Below are 23,340 nucleotides of genomic sequence, written 5' to 3' on the forward strand. Positions count from 1 at the left end.
TTTTTTTTTTTTTTGGCATTTTGGGGGTGGCCGGACCACCCCAGAAGGCCTAGGGGTAGCTCGACCACCCCTAAACCGGCCATGGGGGTGGCTCCAGCCACCCCGAACGATTTTTTTTTTAATATATATATTTTTTTAAAAAAATAATTTTAATGCCCAAAACGACGTCGTTTTGGGCTGGGTGGGTATTGTAGTTTTGGGGCCTAAAACGGTGTAATTTTTGAGTGAGGGTATAATGGGCATAAAAAGTCAAATTATTTGACTTTAATATTGAAAACTAACAGAGGGGTCCAAAGTGAGAGAAAATCAAAGTTCAGGGGTCCAAAGTGAGTGATTTGAAAGTTAAGAAGGGTTTTGTCAAATCGGCTAGAAATTTAGGGGGGTAAACTGAAGTTTTTTTTTTTTTTTCATTTGCTACAGAAAAGTTTACAGAAGTCAAAAACAAAATCTACCTAAACATTTTGTATTCAGAGAAGGAATGGTGGAGAAAGGAGTAAAAAAAATCTACCTAAACCGATTTGGATTCAGAGAAGAAATTGAGGAGAAAAGGCGGAGCATTTTTTTTCTTTATTTTTGATTTCTTGTCAACCACTTCTGTTGCTTCAAAGAAAGAGTACAAGAGTAAAAAAAAAAAAACCTAACCAGAAATCCAGATGCAAGATACCTACCCCATCACCCAACTGGCTATTGCTCCTAAAAATATTGTGCGGTCTTAAGAGAAACAAGACAAGTTGGGTTCTCTTTTCGTGGGCTGCTCCTTGTTGTTGCGCCGCTGGTCATCATTGTTTTCTCAAGTAAGCATCTAACCTTATCTCACTTAATACTGATGTTAGAGAATTGTTTGCAAACCAAAACTGTTTTAACTACAACACCTAAAACGGACACAGTTTGGATGGAAATGTTCTTGGTTAAATCTCAACCTTTGTTTCTTTTCTATTTAATCCCAATCGTCAACAAAACCTTCAGTTTGTTAAACTCTACTATACTCTTTGCTGCAATAAGCATATCATCTACGTATAGTAACAGAAAAATAAATGAGCCATCATCAAGGCTCCTCACATAGACACAATAGTCATACTCACATCTCTTGTAGCCAATTCTGATCATGTAGGGGTCAAACCGCTTATACCACTGCATTGGAGACTACTTCAGCCCATAAAGTGACTTCTTCAATTTACAGACCAAGTACTCCTGTCCAGGTTGACTGAACCCTTCTGGCCGCTCCATGTAAATCTGTTCCTCCAAATCACTATGGAGAAAAGCTATCTTCACATCCATTTGCTCCAATGTCATGTCATAATGAGCTACCAACGCCAATACCGCTCAGATAGAAGTATGTCTGACCACTGGAGAAAATATTTCCTCATAATCAACCTCTTTTTGCTGTGAATAACCCTTTGCTACTAAGTGAGCCTTGAACTTTTCCCCCCCTTTTTTCTGATACTGTTTCCTTTTTCTTAAACACCCATTTATACCCTATCGCCTTCTTCCTCTCTAGAAGCTCCACCGAATCCCACATCTGGTTTTTATGCAGAGATTCCCCCATAACACCCACCCATTTACTCTTCTCTTAGCTATTGACAGCCTCGTGAAAAGTAGTAAGATCTCTGCTGCTGATGACAAGAGCATAAGAAACCATGTCTTCAAAAACGTACTTGGTTAATGGCTTGATAGTACATGTAGGCCTGTCCATGGCTATAGTGATGCTCCTTAACTCCTGAAGTAGAGGTCTCTGTACCCTATAAGAAGTGTTCTCCTGCACAGGAGTCTCTAACTCCACTTGCACCACTTATTTATCACTGCTATTGCTTTCTAGCACCTGCTGCTCTTTACTCTGAGTACTCTTCAACATGGAATTTTCATCAAGAACCACGTCTCTACTGATCACAGCCCTATTTGCCTTCGGATCTCAAAACTTGTAACCTTTAACCCCTTTCCCATATCCGAGAAAGACACACTATCTAGACTTCGGATCAAGTTTCGATCGTTCTTCACTAGGTATGTGCACATAGGCTGGACAACCAAATACTCTCAGTCCAAAGTAATCTACCTCATTACCTGTCCACACCTCCTCTACAACTTTTCCATCTAGTGCTACCCTTGATGACCTGTTGATCAAGTAGCATGCCATACTCACTGCATCTTCCCAGAAAATATTTTCAAGTTCAGCATTTAACCTGAGACATCATGCTTTCTCTGCAACAGACCTATTCATCCTTTCCGTCACACCATTTTGTTGTGGTGTCTTGTGTACTGTGAAATGCCTCTTTATATCATGCTACTCACAAAAATCCTTGAACTTGTCGTTTGTATACTCAGTTCCATTATCTGTCATGAGACACTTAACCTTCTTCCCAATTTGGTTCTCCACTTCAGCTTTTCACAAATTGAACTTGGCAAACGTTTCTGATTTGTGCCGCATGAACTACACCCAAACTTTTCTGGAGAAATCATCAATAAAGATCACGAAATACATATGTCCTCCTTGTGACGCTGTCCTCACTAGTCTCCAAACATCAGAATGAACATAATCCAGAATACCCTCTATCTTGTGTGTGGCAGTCTTGAATTGTGCCCAATTCTGCTTTCCCAGAATACAGAACTTACAAAAATCAAGCTTGCACGTTTTAACACCCTTCAATGGATTTCTCTTATGAAGTTACAACATGCCCCGCTCACTCATATGACCCAACCGCATATGCCACAAAACAGTACAATCAGACTCACACTCCACAGAGGCGACTCCACCTACAATTGTACTTCCTAACAGTTTATAGATATTCTTTGAACTTTTCTGCTCTTTCATCAATATCATCGCACCCTTAGTTACCTTCATAACCCCACCTTCAGGCTTATAACCATAACCGTTTGAGTCTAAGGTGCCTAATGAAATTAGATTTTTTTCCACTTCTGGGACTTATCTAACATCATATAATATTCTAATCACACCATCAAACATCTTAATTCTGATATTACCTATGCCAGTAATTTTATAATGTGCACAATTACCTATAGTAACTATACCAAAATTAACTGACCAGTAGGTGTCAAACCAATCTCTGTTTGACGTTATGTGAAATGAACATGCTGAGTCCAGAATCTAAGAACCCGCAGGATGCTCTGAATTAGATGCAATGGAAAGCATATCACAATCAGAATTGTCTAAATTTTCCTCTACTACGTTCACAGACCTTGAGGAACCTTAATTCTCGTCGTCCTTTTTCTTCTTCCAGTCTGGACAATCCCGCTTCATATGCCCTTTCTTTCCGCACTTATAACAGATGATGTCCTTCCTCTTCCTAGACTTTGACCAAGAATTCTTGTCATTCGAACCACCCTTGTTAATACTTTTTCCACGCTCTTGGTTACCTTTTACAACTAGCCCTTCTTCTTGAGAACTTTCATAATTGATTTTCTTCCTCTGATGAAAAGCCAACAAGGCTCCTGTAACGTCCTCTAACTCCATGGTCTCTTTCCCCCATGTCAAAGTTGTAACCAAATTCTCATACGTAGGAGAAGTTGGGAGTGAATTCAATAGCATGAACGTCTTGTCTTCGTTTTCGAACTTTACATCAACCCTCTTCAAATCGCTGATCACTTAATTGAACACGTTGATGTGTTGGCTCAAATCCGAGCCCTCCGCCATCTTCAAGCCGTACAACTGCTGCTTTAGATAGAGCTTGTTCGCCAACAACTTTGACATATACCGACTTTTCGGTTTCAACCAAACTGCCGCCGGAGATTCTTCGTCCAAGACATGATACATCACGTCATCTCCCAGACAAAGCCGAATAGTAGCCACTGTTTTCGCCTCAAGTTCCTTCCAATCTATGTCTGCCATCCCTTCTGGTTTCGTCCTATATAATGCCTTCACCATCCCTTATTGCACCAACAAATCCTTGACATGTCTTTGCCATAAGCCGAAATTATCGGATCCATCGAACTTCATCACGTCAAATTGTGAATAAGATGTGCCAATCCCAGCCATCGTAGAGCTAGGCTCTGATACCAATTGTTGTTACCGTGTATAACAATGATGAATAATATGAAATTTGAAAAGAGAGAGTCGAGACACAAATTTACGTGGTTCGGCAATGTGCCTACGTCCACAGGAGAGAGTGCGGCTATATTTTACTATTCAATAATATAGGATTACAACATAACATATTTATAGGAAAACCCTAATTGTAAGTATTTTGAAAAACCCCAAAATACCCTCCACAACTTATTTGTCCCCACCCACATCAACTAATTACACTCAATGAGCCAGTAGTAGAATATGAGCCACTTGTTCCAACAAGAGAGCTATTTGAGAGAATTTGTGCTGCCTGAAGGTTTAGTGAAGATGAGGTTTGTTTGTTGTTCTTGACTTATAGTGAGCTCCACCTTCACAAATTTCTGGTTCCTTAATCATGGGAATACTTTCATTTTTGTTTGCTGAGAATATTTTGGAAAAGACCTAAAAAGATTTTTTTTTTTTTTGCATCTCACAGTATGTGTGATTTAAAAGGATGATTTTACTTATGAAAACAAATTTATCAATATAAGAGAAAAATGAATACAAAGATCTAAATTACATATGCTTTTTTCCCCTTGCGTTTCTAAGCAGCCAAACAGAGTATAAAATATTATAAATTTTGTTCATGTATTTTTCTTTGCTACTTTCAAGCCATATATTTTTTCCAGTAGCTTATTTCGAGAGTGTGCTATTGTCATTCTGAGCTCGTTTGGGAGTACGACTTTAAAAATTGCATTTTTGAAATTGTCACTTTTTAAAATTGCATAAGCGTTTGGTAAAACATATTAAAATTGCACAAGATTTTTCCACGATTTTAAAATTTACATTTTTAAAATCCCAATCTTAAATACTCCAAAATTGTAATTTGGTTTAAAAACCCACCCTCAAACGGGCTCTCTACGGTAAAAGATATCAAAAGATTAGTGGGTTTTTTTTTTTTTTTTTTTTTTTTCAATTCTAGGAATATATTATGTATATAAATGTCCTGATATGTAATTTGCCTTCTTTCTCTACATGAGTTTGACTTTTCCCTTTAATTCCTTGTCTGAAGCAAATATGCCACAAATATTTGAAGCTGGATTGAAGCCTTGCTCCACGTCTCAAAATATGTGATTTTGGTTATTCAAAGGTTTAAGGACAGATTAAGCTTAGTGTGGGAAAACTTTCTCCGATGTATATCTAAATTTTTATCCTCTGATTAGCTTTATTTGTGTAGTCCTCTCTCTTGCATTCAAGACCCAAATCATCTGTTGGAACTCCAGCATATATTGCACACGAGGTTCTTTCTCGAAGAGAGTATGATGGGAAGGTAATTTAGATTAGTTATGTTGTTAAACCTTAGTAGTGTGTATTACTTTCTTTACATGATTCATTTCTCTGCAGTATTAAGTCCGATTTGGATTCACTTTATAACTAGACCATTTGTGTTTTGTAATTATTCTTAAAGACACCTAAGACTGTATGTCAATTGGTTGTGACGAGTTGAAAATTTTTCAAATTAATCTTCAAAGATTTTTATGTTTTAGCTCAAGTGGTGTTTCAAGTACTAGGATTTAACCTTTCACTAGATGAGTTGAAATCTAAAAGAACCCCATCCCCCCCTCCGTGTTACTGTCTTGTACTTGTAGTATTTGTTTTATTGGTGTCATATGTGATCCTTTGTTATGTTCTGCCCATGAAGTCGATATAGCAAAAGCAGATTTTAATTTTTTTAAAGGAAAATACCCAAATTAATCATTATATTATGAATAAAAACTATCCTTTTGTAGTAGAATATTTGCTTCACTGCAAAGCCTAATGATGTATGAGACACTTCAGAAGGCAAGTAGTTGAACACTTCTCCAGCTTGAGAAGAATAAGAAAAATGTCAAACTACGTTCCACCCTTTTGTTTCACCTGTTTCTTTTTTGTGCAATATGAATGCCATTTGCTTTGCAAGTTACTATTTAAGTTTGCTTTGTGTTTGTTCAGTTGGTGGATGTGTGGTCATGTGGAGTGACTCTTTATGTTATGCTGGTGGGAGCATACTCATTTGAAGATCCACAGGATCCGAAGAATTTCAGGAAAACCATCAATGTAATTTACCTTCATTTTGGCCATCCTTGAAATTATTAGGTTTCTTATTTTAACAATTTAATAGCTTTACCATTTCTTCTGCAGCGAATAATGGCTATGCAATACAAGATTTAAGACTACATTCACATATCTCAATATTGTAAACATCTTCTTTCTCGCATTTTTGTTGCAAATCCTCTAAAGGTATGTACACGACCAGGTTAATAATCTTTGTTAAGAATTTTGAATCAAATTATCTCGAAAATACATGAATGACATCAAGCTAATTTGCATTTGTAATTTTTCTTGAAAATACTTTTCTTACTAATCAGGTGTGTTGGAAAATTTGAGGTTTTATCTAACATGTTTGCTCCGTAAGTTGTTATATGCGTTTTCTTGACTTTTTTCTAGCTGTATAGAGGATCTTGGTTTTTGTTCTTTGAACTGATACAGGGGAATAATGTTTTGAATCTCATTTCTTTGATAGTTAATTATTAAATCTTTGAGATGAAGAGTTATTGGCAAAAAAAAACTATGAATTTCTAGTGATGTACCCACAAAGATAATTTATTGCTGTTATGTCTGCTTTTGATTTTGTGGGTTTCAAGATTTATTTTGTGGGGTCCACATGCCATGCACTATTGAAGCAAGTGAACTAAGGATTTAGATGCCGTGTCAATATTTAAGAGGAATAATGATATTAGGGACACCGGCGTGTGTAAACAGTAAGCACGCGGATGACGTGGCACATGCCACGTTTGCCCCAAATTAAAAAAATAAAAAAATAAAAAACGCTTCAAAACCCGTTCCCCAAAAAAAAAAACCATTCCCACGACTATTTTCCCACAAATTTTTCCCCAAACCCATTCAAAATCGCCTCTCCCTCTCTCAAAATCATTTCTGCGAAACGCTTTCCTCCCAAAATTTTCCCCCATTTTCTTCCCAAATCCATTTTATCCCTCCCACCATCCCATGGGTTTTCCCCCACCGGCACTGGTGTGGCTTCCTCTTTCTCTTTAGTGTTTGTAGTGAAATGGAGGGCCAAGAAGACCTAGATCCGACGAACCCAAGCGCCAAAGACCCACCTTTGTGTGAGGAGTGCAAAAGAACCCATCAAAGTACAGGAGTCCAGTTGCCCCCTGCGCTCTTGTAGCCTTCCTTGCGTCAAAGCTCAAATGCAACGCGCTGGGTGTACGGGAAAGAGAAGCCAGACACTGCTCGTCCCGCTCTCTCAGTTCGACGATAATCTGCTCGTCTCTGGTACTTTTCTCTATCAATTTCTCTGCCCTTTTTTTTTTTTGAAATTCAGAGAGCCTTTTGTTTGCTGCGTTGAAAGTTCTCTAATTCCCGGTGGTAGTTGGCTATTTTGGCTTCAAATATCAATACCCTTTGCACGATTTCACGGTGTTCTATGCGAATAGGTGTGCTTTCGTCTTTCAAATTCTGTATTTTCTTTGATTTCAGCCACCCTTTTGTTTGCTGGTTTTGAATTTCTCTAATTATCTTTTACATTTTGCTAATTTGAGATTGATTGGGAAATTATCTCAACAATAAATTTGAACGACGCGTCAATCTTGGGCAAATAAGATAAATTTGATTTGGTGAAAATTTAATTTAGAAACTTGCTTAAATGGGTGTTAATCTTGGACAGTTATAAGAAGTTGGATTTGGTCGAATTCAAATTGGAAAATTTGTTTATTTAAAGAGAATCGCATGAGGAGAAAGGAAGTTGAATCTTATTTGGAATTATTTCCATGTTGAGAGGCCTGGCTACCTCGAATCAGCCATAAATATTTCCTGTCATTAATGTTCATCTATTTAATATTCTTGTGTTAATGAGGCCTGGCTAAATATTTTATCATTTATCTTCATATATATATAAAAACAGAAAATATTCAAATATCCGACAAGCATACTTCAATACCCCATTCACGGTTTCATAGGGTTCTATACGAGTAGGCCACCATTAGCTTGTGAAAATTTGGTATTTTCTCTTCATATAGTAGCCATAAATATTTCCTGTCATTAATGTTCATCTATTTAATATTCTTGAGTTAATGAGGCCTGGCTAAATATTTTATCATTTATCTTCATATATATATAAAAACAAAAAACAAAAAATATTCCAATATCCGACAAGCACACTTCAATACCCCATTCACGGTTTCATAGGGTTCTATATGAGTAGGCCACCATTAGCTTGTGAAAATTTGGTATTTTCTCTTGATATTTTGGGAACTACGTGGCAATTATGGACTTTTCCCCCCTCCTATTCATGGATTATAATTTCCTTGAGGAAGTTTTCTACATTGTGTTTTTTTAATCAAATTGTGATGCTCTTTATGTGACTTATAAATTTTAGTACCTGTGGTTTTTTTAAATTGAAATTCCCTCCTATTGCTCCTTTAGTGTCAGATTCAATACCCTTTTTATAGGCTTGAATACATTTTCATAGGTGGCTTATAATTTGCTTGGAGAAGCTCATTATTTTTTCTCTAAACGGGTTGAAATAATTCTTTGTTATTTCTTAAAATCTTAGTGAGTATGTTATAACTTGATTGATGAAGGTTGCTACTTTTCTTACATGTTTATACCAATACTTTTCTGTTTTGGAATATTATGTGTAGATTATAATTTACTTGAGGAAGTGAAGATGGTTGCAGAATCTGCTTAGAGAGTAAGAACTAAATTGTGTGGGAATGCTCATTTTAAGTTATCGTGTCGCCTTAACAACCACAAATTACAATAATGTTTTTTTAGATAGTTTCTGACTTTAGTGATGGGTTATTATTCTTGTTTGTTATGCAAATCCTTGATATTGCAAAATTCAGATTTAGGAGGGCATGCTTCTGTACGTAAAGAAAGAGACTGACATTGTTCTAAATTCATAATGGTAGTATTATTATCATTTTATTGTATCATACACAAGGTGCTAATCCTCATGATTTTTCTTGATGCTGTTAGTGTGTGAGGGAATACCACACAAATACAATTTAGGATTCTGATGTGGATTGTATGCCATATAAAGCTTTATAAATTTCATTTTCAATTCTGATGCGTGTAATTCTTGAATCATGTGCAAGGTTGACCTTTTGCTGCATTTGGAAATGAGTGTTAAGTTTTTGTGTCTTCTTTGGAATTCTGTTAGGAATCTTGTATTTGTGTGATCTGTTGTATCAATGTTTATGATTTCAACTGCTAGAGGTAATTGTATTTCATAGTATGGGCTTTTTAATATTTTTAGATAAAACTACATCTTTGACCAGCTTTTGTTGCATTGCATAACTGTATTAAGTCGAACAGATAGAGTAAGTAGTGTGTGGCCTAATCTAGTGTTTTTTTTTTCCTATGATTTTAGTTAAGCAAGACTATTATGCACTGGATGATTTACTTGATTAATTGACAGTGTTTAGAGTTGTCATGTTGATATGATTATGCATTAGAATAGGAGATGTTAGATTGCGAATTGAGTTTCCCATCTTAGTTACTTCTTAAATCCTCATAGGGGAATCCATTCGTTGAAGCCATGGTTGGCTTGGTTGTGATAATGCTTTTAATTTTGGCTGGCCTTTAGTTTTATTGAACCATTTTCATTTTGCAGATTTTCTTTTTTAACGGTCTGCTTTACATATTTTTATTATTGAGGCCTGGCTAAATATTTTATCATTTATCTTCATATATATATATATATACATATATATAAAACAAAAAACAAAAAATATTCCAATATCCAACAATCACACTACAACACCCCATTCACGGTTTCATAGGGTTCTATACGAGTAGGCCACCATTACCTTGTGAACATTTTTTCTGCATGCATACAAGAAAAAATCATATTTCTTTGTGCAACATGAACTCATAACTAAGATACAAAAAACATGTGCCAAGTCACCGGCATGTGCCACGTTACCGGCGTGCTTACTGTTCACGGATGCCGGTGAATGGGGTATTGAAGTGTGATTGTCAGATATTGGAATATTTTTTGTTTTTTGTTTGTTTTATATATACCCTAAACCCTATATATATATATATATATATATATATATATATATATATATATATATGAAGATAAATGATAAATATTTAGCCAGGCCTCAATAATAAAAATATGTAAAGCAGATCGTTAAAAAAGAAAATCCGCAAAACGAAAATGGTTCAATAAAATTAAAGGCCAGCCAAAATTAAAAGTTTTATCACAACCAAGCCAACCATGGCTTCAACGAATGGATTCCCCTATGGGGGAAATAAATAAATAAAATTAGGAGAAAACAATCAATATTATTTAATGGCGAGCAATATCTATCTAGGATATCTGGGATCGTATTGCATTAATTACACAATTACTTCATTTCATGCAATCTCAAAGAACAATCGCACGTTTAAAAATTTCACGAGCCAGCAAATAAAAATATAAATAAATGATGATATACAGGCCGCCACGTGCGAGTGGAGTACCTGAGGGAGAGCAAAACTGCACTGAGCGCGTCTTCTATATGTTTTTGCCCACCACTAAATGGGTGACAAGCTACCTTATTACAAGTTACAAAATAAATTTGGATGCACTAGATAATTTCAATCCAAAACATAAAACCAAAACAATCAAAGCTTACGAAATGGTCTGAACCTAAATAAAAAAATACCACACTTCACAGAAGCCAACATCAAAAACAACATCAATCCACTGCAACTATACAAATCACAAAAGCAAATCAACAACAGCAGGAGCAGTGGTGGTGTACAGCCAGAGCAGCCGTGGGCTGGGCGGTGGGCTGCGCGGCGTGGGTCCAGCCTGTTCCGGCCGGCTGGGAGGTGCGTGGCAGCCTGCTGGGCATGGGTGCTGCCTGCTACGGCCATGCGGTGGGTGGCAGCCTGCTGGGCATGGGATCGGCCTGGGCGTTACAGATTTGTTGGAGGATTTGATTTTTTTTTGGAAGAGAGAAAGAATGGGTTCGTTTGATATTGGGTGTTTCAGGCTTTAAGAGTATATTAGGAGGTATAATCCGGTGCTCTTTACTCTTGTTTTTAATTTTGCTCTTGCTGATTTGTCATTGATTGACTGGTGGGAAAAAAATGGAACTTTTATGCCATGGTTGAATAGAAGATATAACTCAACTGGAAATCCCTTATCCAATGAAGCCACGTGTGCACTCCTTGTTGGAGAATCAGATCCTAACCTAATCTGAAACTGAAAGTCGGGTCAGCTCACATAACAGCCAGAAAATCAGTGCCACCGTGCCCACAACTACAAGCAGTGGCTCAGCTTGGCCCATATTTGTTTGTCGTTGTAAATACTGGATCTCATTCTTTAGATAATCAGTTTCTCGCAGTCTGCCCACTACTTTGATCATAAAAAGCGGTGTAGAGAGCGAGAGAAAGAGAGAAGGAAATGGCAACGCAAGCGCTGGTATCATCATCATCTCTTACCTCGTCAGTGGAGGTTACCAGACAGATACTAGGAGCAAGACCACTCCAATCTCCAATTGGCTTCTCAAGAAAAGCTTCCTTTGCAGTAAGGGCAGCAGCCACTCCACCTGTTAAGGTTTGTTTCTTCTTATTATCTACTAAGAAAAGTATTCGGTTAGTGTAAGTAGATCGTTATATATATATATATATATATATATATATATATATGTGTGTGTGTGTGTGTGTGTGTTTGTGTGTGTCCAAAGTGTACATTAATTCTATCTAATCTATGTTTATGTGCTTGATTAATTTGATTTCAGCAAGGAGATAGACCCTTGTGGTTTGCATCCAAGCAGAGCCTTTCTTACTTGGACGGCAGGTAACTCATGCATCATGCAATTTCCATTAATTTCCTTGTGGTTTACTTAGGCTTCGATATGTCATATAGTACTCTTCATATTTGATCCACTTCTTTGAATATTAATTAATATAAAATTTACAGCCTCCCGGGTGACTACGGATTCGACCCTCTAGGCCTCTCGGATCCTGAAGGTACAGGAGGATTCATTGAGCCCAAGTGGTTGGCCTATGGCGAGGTCATCAACGGACGTTATGCCATGCTGGGTGCAGTGGGTGCAATAGCACCGGAGATATTTGGGAAGCTTGGCCTTATCCCCCAGGAAACAGCCCTCCCTTGGTTCAAAACTGGCGTAATTCCGCCGGCTGGGACGTACAATTACTGGGCAGACAATTACACTCTTTTTGTGTTTGAGATGGCACTGATGGGATTTGCAGAGCACAGGAGGTTTCAAGACTGGGCCAAGCCAGGATCCATGGGCAAACAGTACTTCTTGGGGTTTGAGAAGTATTTGGGAGGGTCTGGGGAGCCAGCCTACCCTGGGGGACCCTTGTTTAACCCTCTTGGCTTTGGAAAGGACGAGAAGTCGCTCAAGGACTTGAAGCTCAAGGAGGTAAAGAATGGGAGGTTGGCCATGTTGGCCATACTGGGTTACTTTGTACAAGGTCTTGTGACAGGCGTTGGCCCTTTCCAAAACCTCCTGGATCACTTGGCCGACCCTGTCAACAACAACGTCTTGACTAGCCTCAAGTTCCATTAAGAGGACTATTATTATACATAATGTCCCTTTGTTGTTTGGAACAACCAACCCAACCCCCCTTTGTATCTCTCTCCCTCTCTCTCCCGCTCTCTCTCCCTCTTGTAACGCGATGTTAGATTAATCTTACTTGTGATCTTCCTGTAACTCAACTCTCTCGGTAATGGCATGTTAAGAACTGAAAATAGACCTCTTAATGCATCCTTGTGTGCACCATCATCGAATGTAGCGAAGCAGGCGGCATTTTATAATTCTCGAGGATTCATGAGCATTTCATCCGGTGTGGTGCCAGAATTTTCCTTGCCAAAAAATGTAAAAATCACTCGGAACAAAATCAACAAAGACTCCATTTTCAATCTACATACGAATCAGTCCTTGCCCATCACAACTTAGTCTAGTACCATATGGTGAGAAGCCATATCTCAAGATGGACTCCTCAAGACCACATGTACATTGCTTCTCAGAATTATATCAAGCAATGAGATTATCCACTTCTTACTCTACATCTCAATTCTATTGCTGGTAGCAAATACGAGCTTCGCCACAGCCACTCAAGAATTTCAATCACTTCCACTGCGGATGGAAACTTCCTACAGCAATTGGGGTTCTGCTCTCCAATTTGTCATATTTTAATATTTCTGAGTTCCATTGATTCTCGACTAAATCAATTCCTTAAATTTCCGAGTGAAGTGCACAGATAACACTAATCAGCGTGAGAGATCAAATAAAATGACCAATCAACCTTTCTATTCAGTTATAGAAGGAAAGATAATACAAGGATAGAAAGTCTAAACAATTACAACTTTTCCGAACAATTTGATTAAACGAAAACACATAATGCAAATGAACCTCAAAACTATTAAATGTAAAAAAACCCAAGTGGTGACACAAAAATAAGTAAGAGGTGGGGATTGTGTGCTGCAGATCAAGATGGGAAGAGAGCAAAATACGATTATGAAGTCCTCTAAACTCAAGATGCCACAGAAAATATAACAGGCTTTGGTAGCATCAGCAATCATCTGAGAGCCTCTAAATATGTCCTGTAAACAATCAGCCTCAGACAGGTAAAGCTAAAAACTTTAACCAAGAAAGTTTCCTCTTCCTACATACTGGAGTCTTCTCCAAAAGATTGATGAAGAATACCAGAGATAACCTTCAATCAATCTTTACGGATGAGAATAGGTAATGAACAAAGTAGAAAGACATAAGGAAGCCAATGGTGCCAGTCGACAACATGATTGCAACTGCCATGATGAGTGAATAGCCGAGATATAGTGTAGCTGACACCGGCCCACTCAAACTTTGCAGGTCAAAAACCAAGTAATTGATGGAATATAGGAACACATAAAGAGCAACTGAACCTGAAGCAAAGAAAGCTTTCCACCACCACCGCCAATCCTCCACACATAGATGCATGTAGGTGAGGACCACTGACACTTCAGCACAAACAATAACTAGCAACGAAAGAACAATTAGCAGGAACCCAAAGACATAATAGAACCTCCCAAGCCAGATGCTAGAAAGGATAAAGAAAAGCTCAATGAAGAGGGTTCCAAAGGGAAGCGTCCCTGCACCGAGAACAAGAAGCCATGATGGATATTTGCGTGCAGGAATTTCCCTTGGGATCTGGTTGGTTCGCACAGGGTACTGAATTGCCTCAGCTCGTGTCCCTAAGAATCCTCCAAGGAGGGTGAGTGGCACCGAAATGCAGAACCAGAGGAACAAGAGTACAAAGTACAAGGAAATGGGAATAGCACCAGTACTATTGCTGCTCCAGAGAATGAAATTCAGCACAGTAAGAATAATAAAGACAATTCCAGAAAAGAAGCAGGCAACCGACCATGAAACAGACCTCCAACCTTCTGAAGTTCCTTTTATGGTTCTCCAGAGACGTACACCAACATACCCAGCAGCAATTCCCAGGAAAAGATAAAGAATAATCATTCCTGTCAGCAGCATTCCTCGTGAAGCTGGTGACATGAAACCAAGGGCTGCAAAAATGATAGTGACAATTGCCATCCCTGTAATCTGAACACCATCACCGACCATCACGCAAAGTAGCTTGGAACAATTTGGTTCTCTGAACACATCACCCACAACAAGCTTCCACCCAGAAAGCTCCTCATTCATCTGAGCTTGAGCTTCTTTGTCCAATTCCTCATACCTCGTTAAGTCCCTCCTCACAGTCCTTAAGAATATAACAAAAACTATACCGGCTAGGAAAAAAATTACCATCAGTGAATTTAGAATAGAGAACCAGTGGACTCGGGCACCTTCCATCTTCAAATAAGCATCCCATCTTGATGGCCATCGTATATTGCTTTTCACGAATTCAACCTCGTAAGTGAAGGATACTCTCTCTTGCTCCCGTATTATTTGAGACTTGTCAAGCTCCGTGGGGCAATCTACAGATGAGATACTAGCGTACCTGACAAGTTTCTTCATGACTTCAGGATCATACTTCACGGTGCAGGGGATAACCTCAAAACCAACTATCTCGAACCCAGATGCCTTCTTCTTATCAGCATCAGAAGAAATAACACCCATACCTTCTTCCCCAGTCCCTATGATCTCCACACCCCTCCCTTCATACTCATGAACCAAGACCCTGAACTTGAGATGATTAATGATGTAATCTTCATTACTATTTGGTGGTGTATACCCAACAGGAAACCCAGTCCACTGGAAGTTAATTCCATTTTGCTTGGCGTACCTCATGGCAGGCAAGTTATCCAGAATCATGTTCACTTGATACAGATCGCGGGTTCTCTGTTTCAAGAGCTTGACCTGATGCTCATTCAATGGGCTGGTAGTACAGAGGTAGACAGTCTCATTAACATTCATTCGGAAACGGTAAGGAGAGTTGTCAATCTGATCTCCCATGAGGAGTTCTCCAAGATTCTCGGCACTTTTCTTGACACCACCGTCGGGCTCACAGTAAGGGAGACTGTAGTAGCTGAAGGGAAGCTCGGTTTCTATGGAAGTCAAGGAGTTAACTTTGGCAAATATTGCTTCCCCGTTAGAATAAGTGTGCATGTAGCTTCCCGGAAGATAAAACCCATTGCAAGTATGCGCAAAGAGAAGAACCACACAGAGGAAAGCCCAGCATACGGAGGGCATCCTCCATTTTGATAAAGCCATTGAAATTGAAAGAGAAGACAGCAGATCTGTTTGGATCAGTGGTGGATCTCTGCCTAGGCTACTAGTCTTACGGAAACATTCAACGCCAAATCTACACAAGATGGAACCATTTCGAGTGTTAGGCTCTGGAAAATATTTAGGAGAAGAAAAATAGAAAGAAATTCAAAGAATATTATTTGGGCACATGTTTAAGAAGGCATACAAGGTAAGGTTTTTCTACCCCAAAAAAAACACAGATCCATTGAGGGAGGTCCGTGTACATAATACACAGGATGTTTGGGATTTGGCAAAGAATCCCAACACCCATTGGCTCACAAAAGCAGATAATTGCTACAACATACAAAGACTCGAAACAAGAAAGGGCTCAAAAACAATTCTTACTAATAATCAGAAGCAGATCATTAACAAATTTTTCCAGAAAATATATTGCGCAGACCCACAAATACTAATAATAAAAAAAAAAACAACAGCAAAGAGAACGGGTACCCAATGATAAAAATGAAAGAGAGCCATAACCGAAATGGCACAGATCTATGCCAACGACACACGAAAGTAACAAAAGCAAATTCTACTCAAGAAAATTATACGAGCTATGGAAATGGAAGGAAACGCACCTCCGGCCAGATCCAATCAGAGCATAGATCTGCTGATCGGGTAGCGTCGGATCTGATGCTCTCGCTGGCTAGCTGTGCTGCAGAGCGTTACAACGAAGCAGAGTGCGAACCCTATTCTGCTCCCGTAACTGGAACCTTCTTTCAATGGAAAAGTAAGACCACCACCGGGTACCGGCACGCTAGATAAGTAGTTACTCTGGAGTAATACAAAGGTAACAACACGGGGAAAATATGTCACTCACACATCTTCTTTCGCACTTTTTTTTTTTTTTTTTCTTTTTCTTTTAACTTTAGTATCCTCTAATTTTCTAATTGAAAAAAATATAAGATGTCTTTGTATAAAATAAACATTTTTAAATTAAAAAATAAAAAAATACCATAAATACCATAAAAGAAGAAGGCATGTTAGCCATGACCGTGGGTGACCCACGGCTTTTGGGTCACTATAGCCAAAAATATCAAATTAGAAAACAAGGTTTCAAAGTCAGAAAGCACAAAAGCATAGGGGTCCTTGGGCCGTATATTTTCTATATAATATACTTCTTTAAAAAAAAAAAAAAAAATTATTGTAATAGTAAAGATCATGTATTAACTCCATGTCAAACATGTTCTAACAAAAATATTTTTACCTTTTTTTTTTTCATTCTTAGATTTAACATATTCAAATTATAATTGTTAGAATTTTTTTTTTTTTTCGTGCTAGAATATCAATCAAAGGAACATGCAGAGTAGGAGAGAAGTAAGCAAAAGAGCTTATCGATGTAGGCCGGTGACGAATGACTTTGATGCTTAAATCATTAGACAATATATATATATATATATATATATATAATGGCTTAAGATAAAGATAAAAAAATAAAAAATTATAGTAGAATTTTAGGAAGAAACAAAAAGTTTATTTATCTGGTTGTCATGAGTTGCCTTTTATAAGGGTTTGCTCTCAACTGCTTACGGTTAGTTCCTCCATAATGATGGTCTTTAGAATGGTTTATCTTGATTTCCTTCATTTGTCACTGTGCTCTATGCTTGAAATTTGAGTCTCACCAAGTAGTTGCGAAAATTACCTTGGTGGCACCAAGGTGACCAAATGGTTTGGAAGTGGAGTGGAAAGACGTGTCAATTGTTTGGTGAGCTCAAGTTAGTAGGCTGATATTTCAGTTACACATACTCCCTAATTCCCTTCTCTAATGTGTCAAGTTAGAGAAAGAAAATTCTATGTTGTGGGCTTGTGGATGTGGATCGATACTGACAGTTGGGATTGTATAACGTTGGACATAAATGAGTTGATTTGGGGATTTAGTGATTTACACTTGTTTCTTTAGTTTTGCTACGTTTTTTATTTATTTACTAGTAGCTTGTTCGGTGCCTAAAACAAGCACCGTTTGTAATAGAGAGATATTAAGAGTACTAATTCTTTTATTAATAGAGGCTTACTAAATTGATGTATAACTCATTCATTGGAGAAAAACATAACAATTAATTAAGAAAAATGTAACGAGTACAAATAAATAAGCTACACATCATTTTAGTAAGCCTTTACTAGTAAAAGAGTTAGTACCCCTAGAATTTCTCTTTGTAATATTGTGGTTGGGTGGATTTATACTTAGGATTTGGATTGAAGATTGCTCAAGAAAATCAAGTGCAAGAAGTTCTATGTGGAGGCTCGCTTGCTAATGTCTAGACGAAATACTCAAACAATTAGTTTCGCTTATTTGGGCATCTGCTAATGTCTAGGCGGCCCCTACACAAAAGGTTTTGTCTGCTGGTCCGTTCGCACATGTCCAAACTTATTTGAGAAATGAAAACTCTCATCCACTATGGCATTTGTTGGTGTCTAGACAAGATGTTGTTTTAAGGATTGAAGCCCTAAGGATGTCCGAAGGCCTCATTAAACTGTCCAAATGTGGCTACATAAAGCCTAAACCGACTTTAGGGTTTCACAGCTGATTTTCACAAGTCTATAAAAGAACTTTGGAGGCACAATTTCTGTTTAGCTGAGTAGTGGAATTCAAGGTTGAGTTAGAGTGATTTCAAACATTGAGAGTTCTGTGTGCCAAGAGATACTATTGGTATGTGCTTATGAGTTTCAATCTCTTAGAGTGATCAAACTATGTTTGGCTCTACCTCAATAAACTGTTTGAAGTCTACCGATAGCTCAATAAAGAGATCAAAAAGAGAGATTAGCTAGTAAGGAACTAGAGCTGTTGAGGTAGGAGGCAGGTGGGATGCTTGTTTACGTATATACTGTCTAAACCATTACAAAGGGTTGTAAGTATGTTTTGCTTGTACTTGAATCTTTTCGTAGTGTTGATTTCCTATGTTTAATTATCTCGAAGTGGTTTTACCTTTGAAGTGTTATTCAAAGGGTTTCTACTTCATCAACAAAAATTAGTATGTTGATGCGTGATTGTTTTATGCTTTCTTAAGTGGTTTGATAACTATTTTTAACGAATGCATAATTGTTGGTTGTGAGCGTTAGGATTTAAATTTCGCGTTTCAACATGAGTGACATTTGAAACTTTTAAACTTTGCTATTATATGTCCCTCCATAAATGATTTAAAATGGAAAAATTAGGGCATTTTCTCCCATTAAAAAGGCTGATAAAGATAAGAAGTTGGCAATTGAAAATACAAGATAAAGATTAAATTTCAACTAAGAATGTAGCGGATGGAGACTTGGAGTAATGCTATATATCACCCCATTATCTCCCTCCCATCCTCCAAAACTAACATGGCGTGGTTTCCTATAGCATTTTGTTTATGAGGATTAATCTTTTGGTTTGAGGGACAACACCACATCAAATTTGGGGGGATGAGAAGGAAATAATGGATGATTAATAGAATCACTCATTGAGGATGTGATAAGAGAGAGTAATGTTATACACCATCTTTTATACCCACAAAGCTGATGTGGCATGGTTCAAAAAAAAAATCACGCTACAGTAACTTTAGGGAATAAAATGATGTGGTATAGAATTATTCCATAAGATAATAATAAATTGTAACGATTGTAATAATCACATTGTACATTGAATATGAATAGTAACACAACTCCTATAACAATTCATGAGAGTGTCGTGACAAAATAATTTTAAGATCCCAAAAAAGCAGAAAATAACTAAATAAAAATAATTCAATCATACAAGACAATAAGATTTAATGCGGTTCGACTTACAAGCTTTCATTCACAAGCGAAGACTGCCAAGAGAAAATTCACTCTAAAAAAATAGAGTACAAACAATAGCAGAGACAAAACTTCGAATACACTTAACTTTTATTCTCACATAAAAGATAAACCCAATAAAAGAGAAAACATTTTTTTTTTCTCCGTTAGTATCGCGTGGCTACAATTTCTTAATAATTTACCAACGAAGTGAGATCATTTGATGTTCTCTTTGATTTACCGTCTCTTTTTCTCTATGATTCTCGTTGTGCTCCATCTTTTGATTGTAGAAATTTTTCTTATCATTTTTCTTGCGAATGCAAGGTTGTTAATTCGAACCAAGTTATAAGTGCCAAATATCATATATTTGGGCCCCTTAACTTGTATGTGTTAAACCTTTAGTTTTGTTGTTTTATGATTTTTTAGTTAGTTTTAGTGTTTTTGCAGGTCATTGAGAGAAAAATGCGGTTTGAAGGTGGAAATTGCAAAGATTGAAGTCTTCTTGAAGAGCGATCGAGCGCACAATAAGGCGATTGAGTGCATTTGCGCTTGAGCCCATGGAAGGAAAGCTCAAGCGCACACCTGCACCGCGGAAGAGCTAATGCATGCCCGAGTGGGTGCGATCAAGTGCACCCACACTGACCTGGCAACGCTGAAGCTCTAGTTTTTAGTTTAAATATCACATTTTCTTTTGAAAAGACACCTTGGGAGGCGCCATTTAGAGCCTATTTTCGACCTAGAATTGTTCTTTAGCTTTTTAGATGTTTTCCTTTGTAAGTTTTATGTTTGTTATGATTTCAATTGATTTGATTATGTCTTTTGTTACCATGAGAGGCTAAAACATTCAACTAAGGTTGAAGATGTAGCTTCATCATTGATTAGTTTCATATTCCTCATGTTTTTGTTCATACAATTCTGACCTTAATATAAAGTATTTTCGTTTCAATCCAATTATGTGACAAAATTGTAGTGATTGTTGTTTATAAAATTGTTAAAACGTTGGATATTTGATATGTTTCATCCAACGAATACATCGAATCTTTCGATTGAAATTGGATATCCATTGTCTTTCGTTGTTCAAACGGATACATGGGATCTTTTGATCCCAATTGGATATTCGTTGTCTTTTGTAATAGAGATGGATTCATCTAATCTTTCAATAGAATTTTATAAAAATAATAGGACATGCTTAGGGTTTAATTTCTTGACAGATGTATGAACAAAACATGAGAGTATAAACTTTGATTTGGTGAGGTGGATTCTGAAAACCTTAGTGCCTTTTTATCATTCCATTTAATCAATTTTAGTTTTAGTTTATTTTTATTTTGCACGACAAAATTACTCGAACTTCGGAACTAGGTTAAAATATGATTAGTTTAAATAGAAATTGATTTACACAACATAATTCCTTATGGATCGACCTCGCACTTGTACACACACTATATTGCACATGACTCGTGCGCTTGCGAGTACAATTAAATTTGCACAACAAATTTTGGCGCCGTTGTCGGGGAATTGTTGATTTGTGAAATTAATTTTTGTTTAAATTAAGTTTGTTTTTCTACTAATTATATGTAGCATTTTTTGTTTTGTTTTCTTTTTGCAATTTTTGTTCATTTTTATTTTGTTTTTTCTAACAAAAAAAGAATAAATAAATAAATAAAAAGGGGAAAAAGAAAAGTTTGTTTGTTTTGAGTTTGTTGCAGATTCGGTGAAATCCAGTTCCTGCCAGTGCGATCGAGCGCGCATCACCTGCGCTCGAGCGTACTCGAACCAATTGTAGCACATTCTGCGCACCTGCGCCCGACGTCTCCGTAGTTACGCGTGAGCTCAAGCCTTTGATGCTCAAACGCACCAGTGCAACTACGATCGATCGCAACTTACCTATGCTCGAGCGCACCTCTGCAGTCGGCAACAACAGACTTGAAGCAGCTAAGAAAAAAAATATATATATTTGCATTTCTTTTGTTTCATTTTTTGTTTGTTGATATTGTGGTTTCTGTTTTGTTTTTATTCTCTGTTTTGTTCTTCTTATTTTTGTGTGAATATATATATATATATATTTTTTGTTTAGTTAGTTTATTTTAGAGTTGTTGTTCGGTGTATGCTTGGTCGAAAATCCCTGAACTTAGATTTGATACATCTAGATCCCAACTTAGAAAGAACCCTTAGGAGAACTCGAAGAGCACTTGTTAAGATCAGAGATAACATACCCCAAAATGTGGAGCAACCTAAAGTTGAGAATGAGGATGCGAGAGCTGAGAATTTTGAGCAAGCTAGAGCTTGGAATGTGGATTTTACTACATCACTTAGGGATTTGTTCACACTCGTTGCGATTAATTCCCATTCGTGTATAGTGTTGCCACCAACCAATGCTACCCATTTTGATTTGAAGTCACATGTCATCCAACTCCTACCATCATTCCATGGCCTAGAACTTGAAAATCCTTATGGTCTTGTAAAGAAATTCAAGGACATATGTGCCACTTTTAAGTTTCAAATTTTTTTTGAAGAGTCTGTCCACCTTAGACTATTTCCTTTCTCTCTGCATGATAAAGCCAAGGCATGGTTGGATTCCAATACGCCCAGGTCCATTACATCTTAGGAAAGCTTATTGAGTAAGTTCTATAACAAGTTTTTCCCAATGTCAAAGGTAAATGAATGCATAGAGGATATTAGTTCTTTCACTTAGGAGGAGGATGAGAAGTTTTCAGAAAGTTGGGAGAGATTTAAGGAGTTGTTGATAAGATGCCCTCCAAATGGATATGAGAAGTGGAGACTCATTCAGTTCTTCTAGCAAGGATTGACCAATCCAACTGTAGTATGATCGAGTCAATGAATGTGGGGGCATTCTTAAGTTTGACAGGGGATGAAGCGTATAAGGCATTGGACAAGTTATCTGACAGCTCATAGCAGTGGGATTTTTAGAGTTGCCAGGATAAATCTGCCCGTATCCCCAAGAAAGGAGGCATCTATGAGGTTAAGGAGGACATTAATTTGAGGTTAAAAATAGATGCCCTCATCAAGAAGGTCGAAGCTCTCATTGTGGGTCAGTCCATCAATGCTGCAAACACTTTCAATGTTGATAGCTGTTCAATCTGTGCTAGTCCTATGCACTTAGCACCAAATTGTCCATCTATGCCGGCTTTTGCCGAGTATCTTGTGGAACAAGTGCACGCTTTAAACGACTATCAAAAGCAATCAAATGGACCATACTCGGAGACTTACAATCCAAGGTGGAAGAACCACCTAAATTTCTCATGGAAGTAAAACCAATCGGTAAATCAGGGAGGAGCTCCTCATCATGCTAACAATCAATACCCTCTTGGATTTCTTCCGCTGGCTTAAAATTATGCCTTATAAGCCGCCACTCAAGTGCCAGTTTCTTCTTTCCATTTGTCCTTGAAAGACACTATCAAGGAACTCCACTCTCAAACTACACAGACCCTCTAGGACTTTATGAAGATGACTGGCCAATCCATAAGTGAAGTGAGGAGTGCGACCATGGTAAACACCCAAGCGATTGCTAAGCTGGAGAGTCAGATGGGTCAAATTACAAATCACTTGGGTGAGAGAGAAAAGGGGAAGTTACCAAGTCAACCTGTGCCCAATCCAAAGGTGTGTGCAATTGGAAATTCTTCAAATTCTACGCACAGGCATAAGCAAATGCAGTCTACTGTCACACTTAGGTTAGGGAGACAAGTGGACAATAAAATGGATCAAGAAGATGAGGACCTTGCTTAGGCCACAAGGGTAAGAGAGTGGCAAAGATAAGAGGAGAGAAGTTGAGCCGACCACGGTCCAACCCATTGTTAATGATCCCCCTAG

General features: G+C 37.7%; 2 protein-coding genes, 1 long non-coding RNA gene and 1 pseudogene across 3 annotated transcripts; 3 read left to right on the top strand and 1 right to left on the bottom strand.

Moving 5' to 3' along the window:
- Positions 1–6,423, top strand: part of LOC132180579 (serine/threonine-protein kinase SRK2A-like) — a 7,984-nt pseudogene extending 1,561 nt beyond the window's left edge.
- A 491-nt stretch (positions 6,424–6,914) lies between these two features.
- On the top strand, positions 6,915–9,125 carry LOC132181395 (uncharacterized). The gene is made up of 2 exons (XR_009440242.1): positions 6,915–7,333; positions 8,701–9,125. It is a non-coding gene; the product is annotated as an uncharacterized LOC132181395 (long non-coding RNA).
- A 2,183-nt stretch (positions 9,126–11,308) lies between these two features.
- LOC132183093 (chlorophyll a-b binding protein 8, chloroplastic) lies at positions 11,309–12,741 on the top strand. Its single transcript, XM_059596490.1, has 3 exons — positions 11,309–11,615; positions 11,800–11,858; positions 11,982–12,741. Exons 1-3 carry the CDS (start codon positions 11,463–11,465, stop codon positions 12,595–12,597), a joined length of 828 nt encoding a protein of 275 aa, XP_059452473.1. The 5' UTR covers positions 11,309–11,462; the 3' UTR covers positions 12,598–12,741.
- A 573-nt stretch (positions 12,742–13,314) lies between these two features.
- Positions 13,315–16,529, bottom strand: LOC132183092 (transmembrane 9 superfamily member 12). Its single transcript, XM_059596489.1, has 2 exons — positions 16,350–16,529; positions 13,315–15,826 (listed from the first exon to the last, which is right to left on the bottom strand). Exon 2 carries the CDS (start codon positions 15,733–15,735, stop codon positions 13,750–13,752), a length of 1,986 nt encoding a protein of 661 aa, XP_059452472.1. The 5' UTR covers positions 15,736–15,826; positions 16,350–16,529; the 3' UTR covers positions 13,315–13,749.
- Between the last annotated feature and the right edge of the window lie 6,811 nt (positions 16,530–23,340).

Source organism: Corylus avellana, chromosome ca5 (genome assembly GCF_901000735.1).
Source record: "Corylus avellana chromosome ca5, CavTom2PMs-1.0".
In the NCBI taxonomy this organism is placed as follows: Eukaryota; Viridiplantae; Streptophyta; class Magnoliopsida; order Fagales; family Betulaceae; genus Corylus; species Corylus avellana.

What these genes read in the sequence shown, in the direction of transcription:
- LOC132183092 (XM_059596489.1), bottom strand. Translation starts at nt 15,735, where the DNA reads ATGGCTTTATCAAAATGGAGGATGCCCTCCGTATGCTGGGCTTTCCTC.
- LOC132183093 (XM_059596490.1), top strand. Translation starts at nt 11,463, where the DNA reads ATGGCAACGCAAGCGCTGGTATCATCATCATCTCTTACCTCGTCAGTG. An exon ending in CAGCCACTCCACCTGTTAAG is followed by an intron (nt 11,616 to 11,799) that starts GTTTGTTTCTTC and finishes ATTTGATTTCAG; the next exon opens with CAAGGAGATAGACCCTTGTG. An exon ending in CTTTCTTACTTGGACGGCAG is followed by an intron (nt 11,859 to 11,981) that starts GTAACTCATGCA and finishes TAAAATTTACAG; the next exon opens with CCTCCCGGGTGACTACGGAT.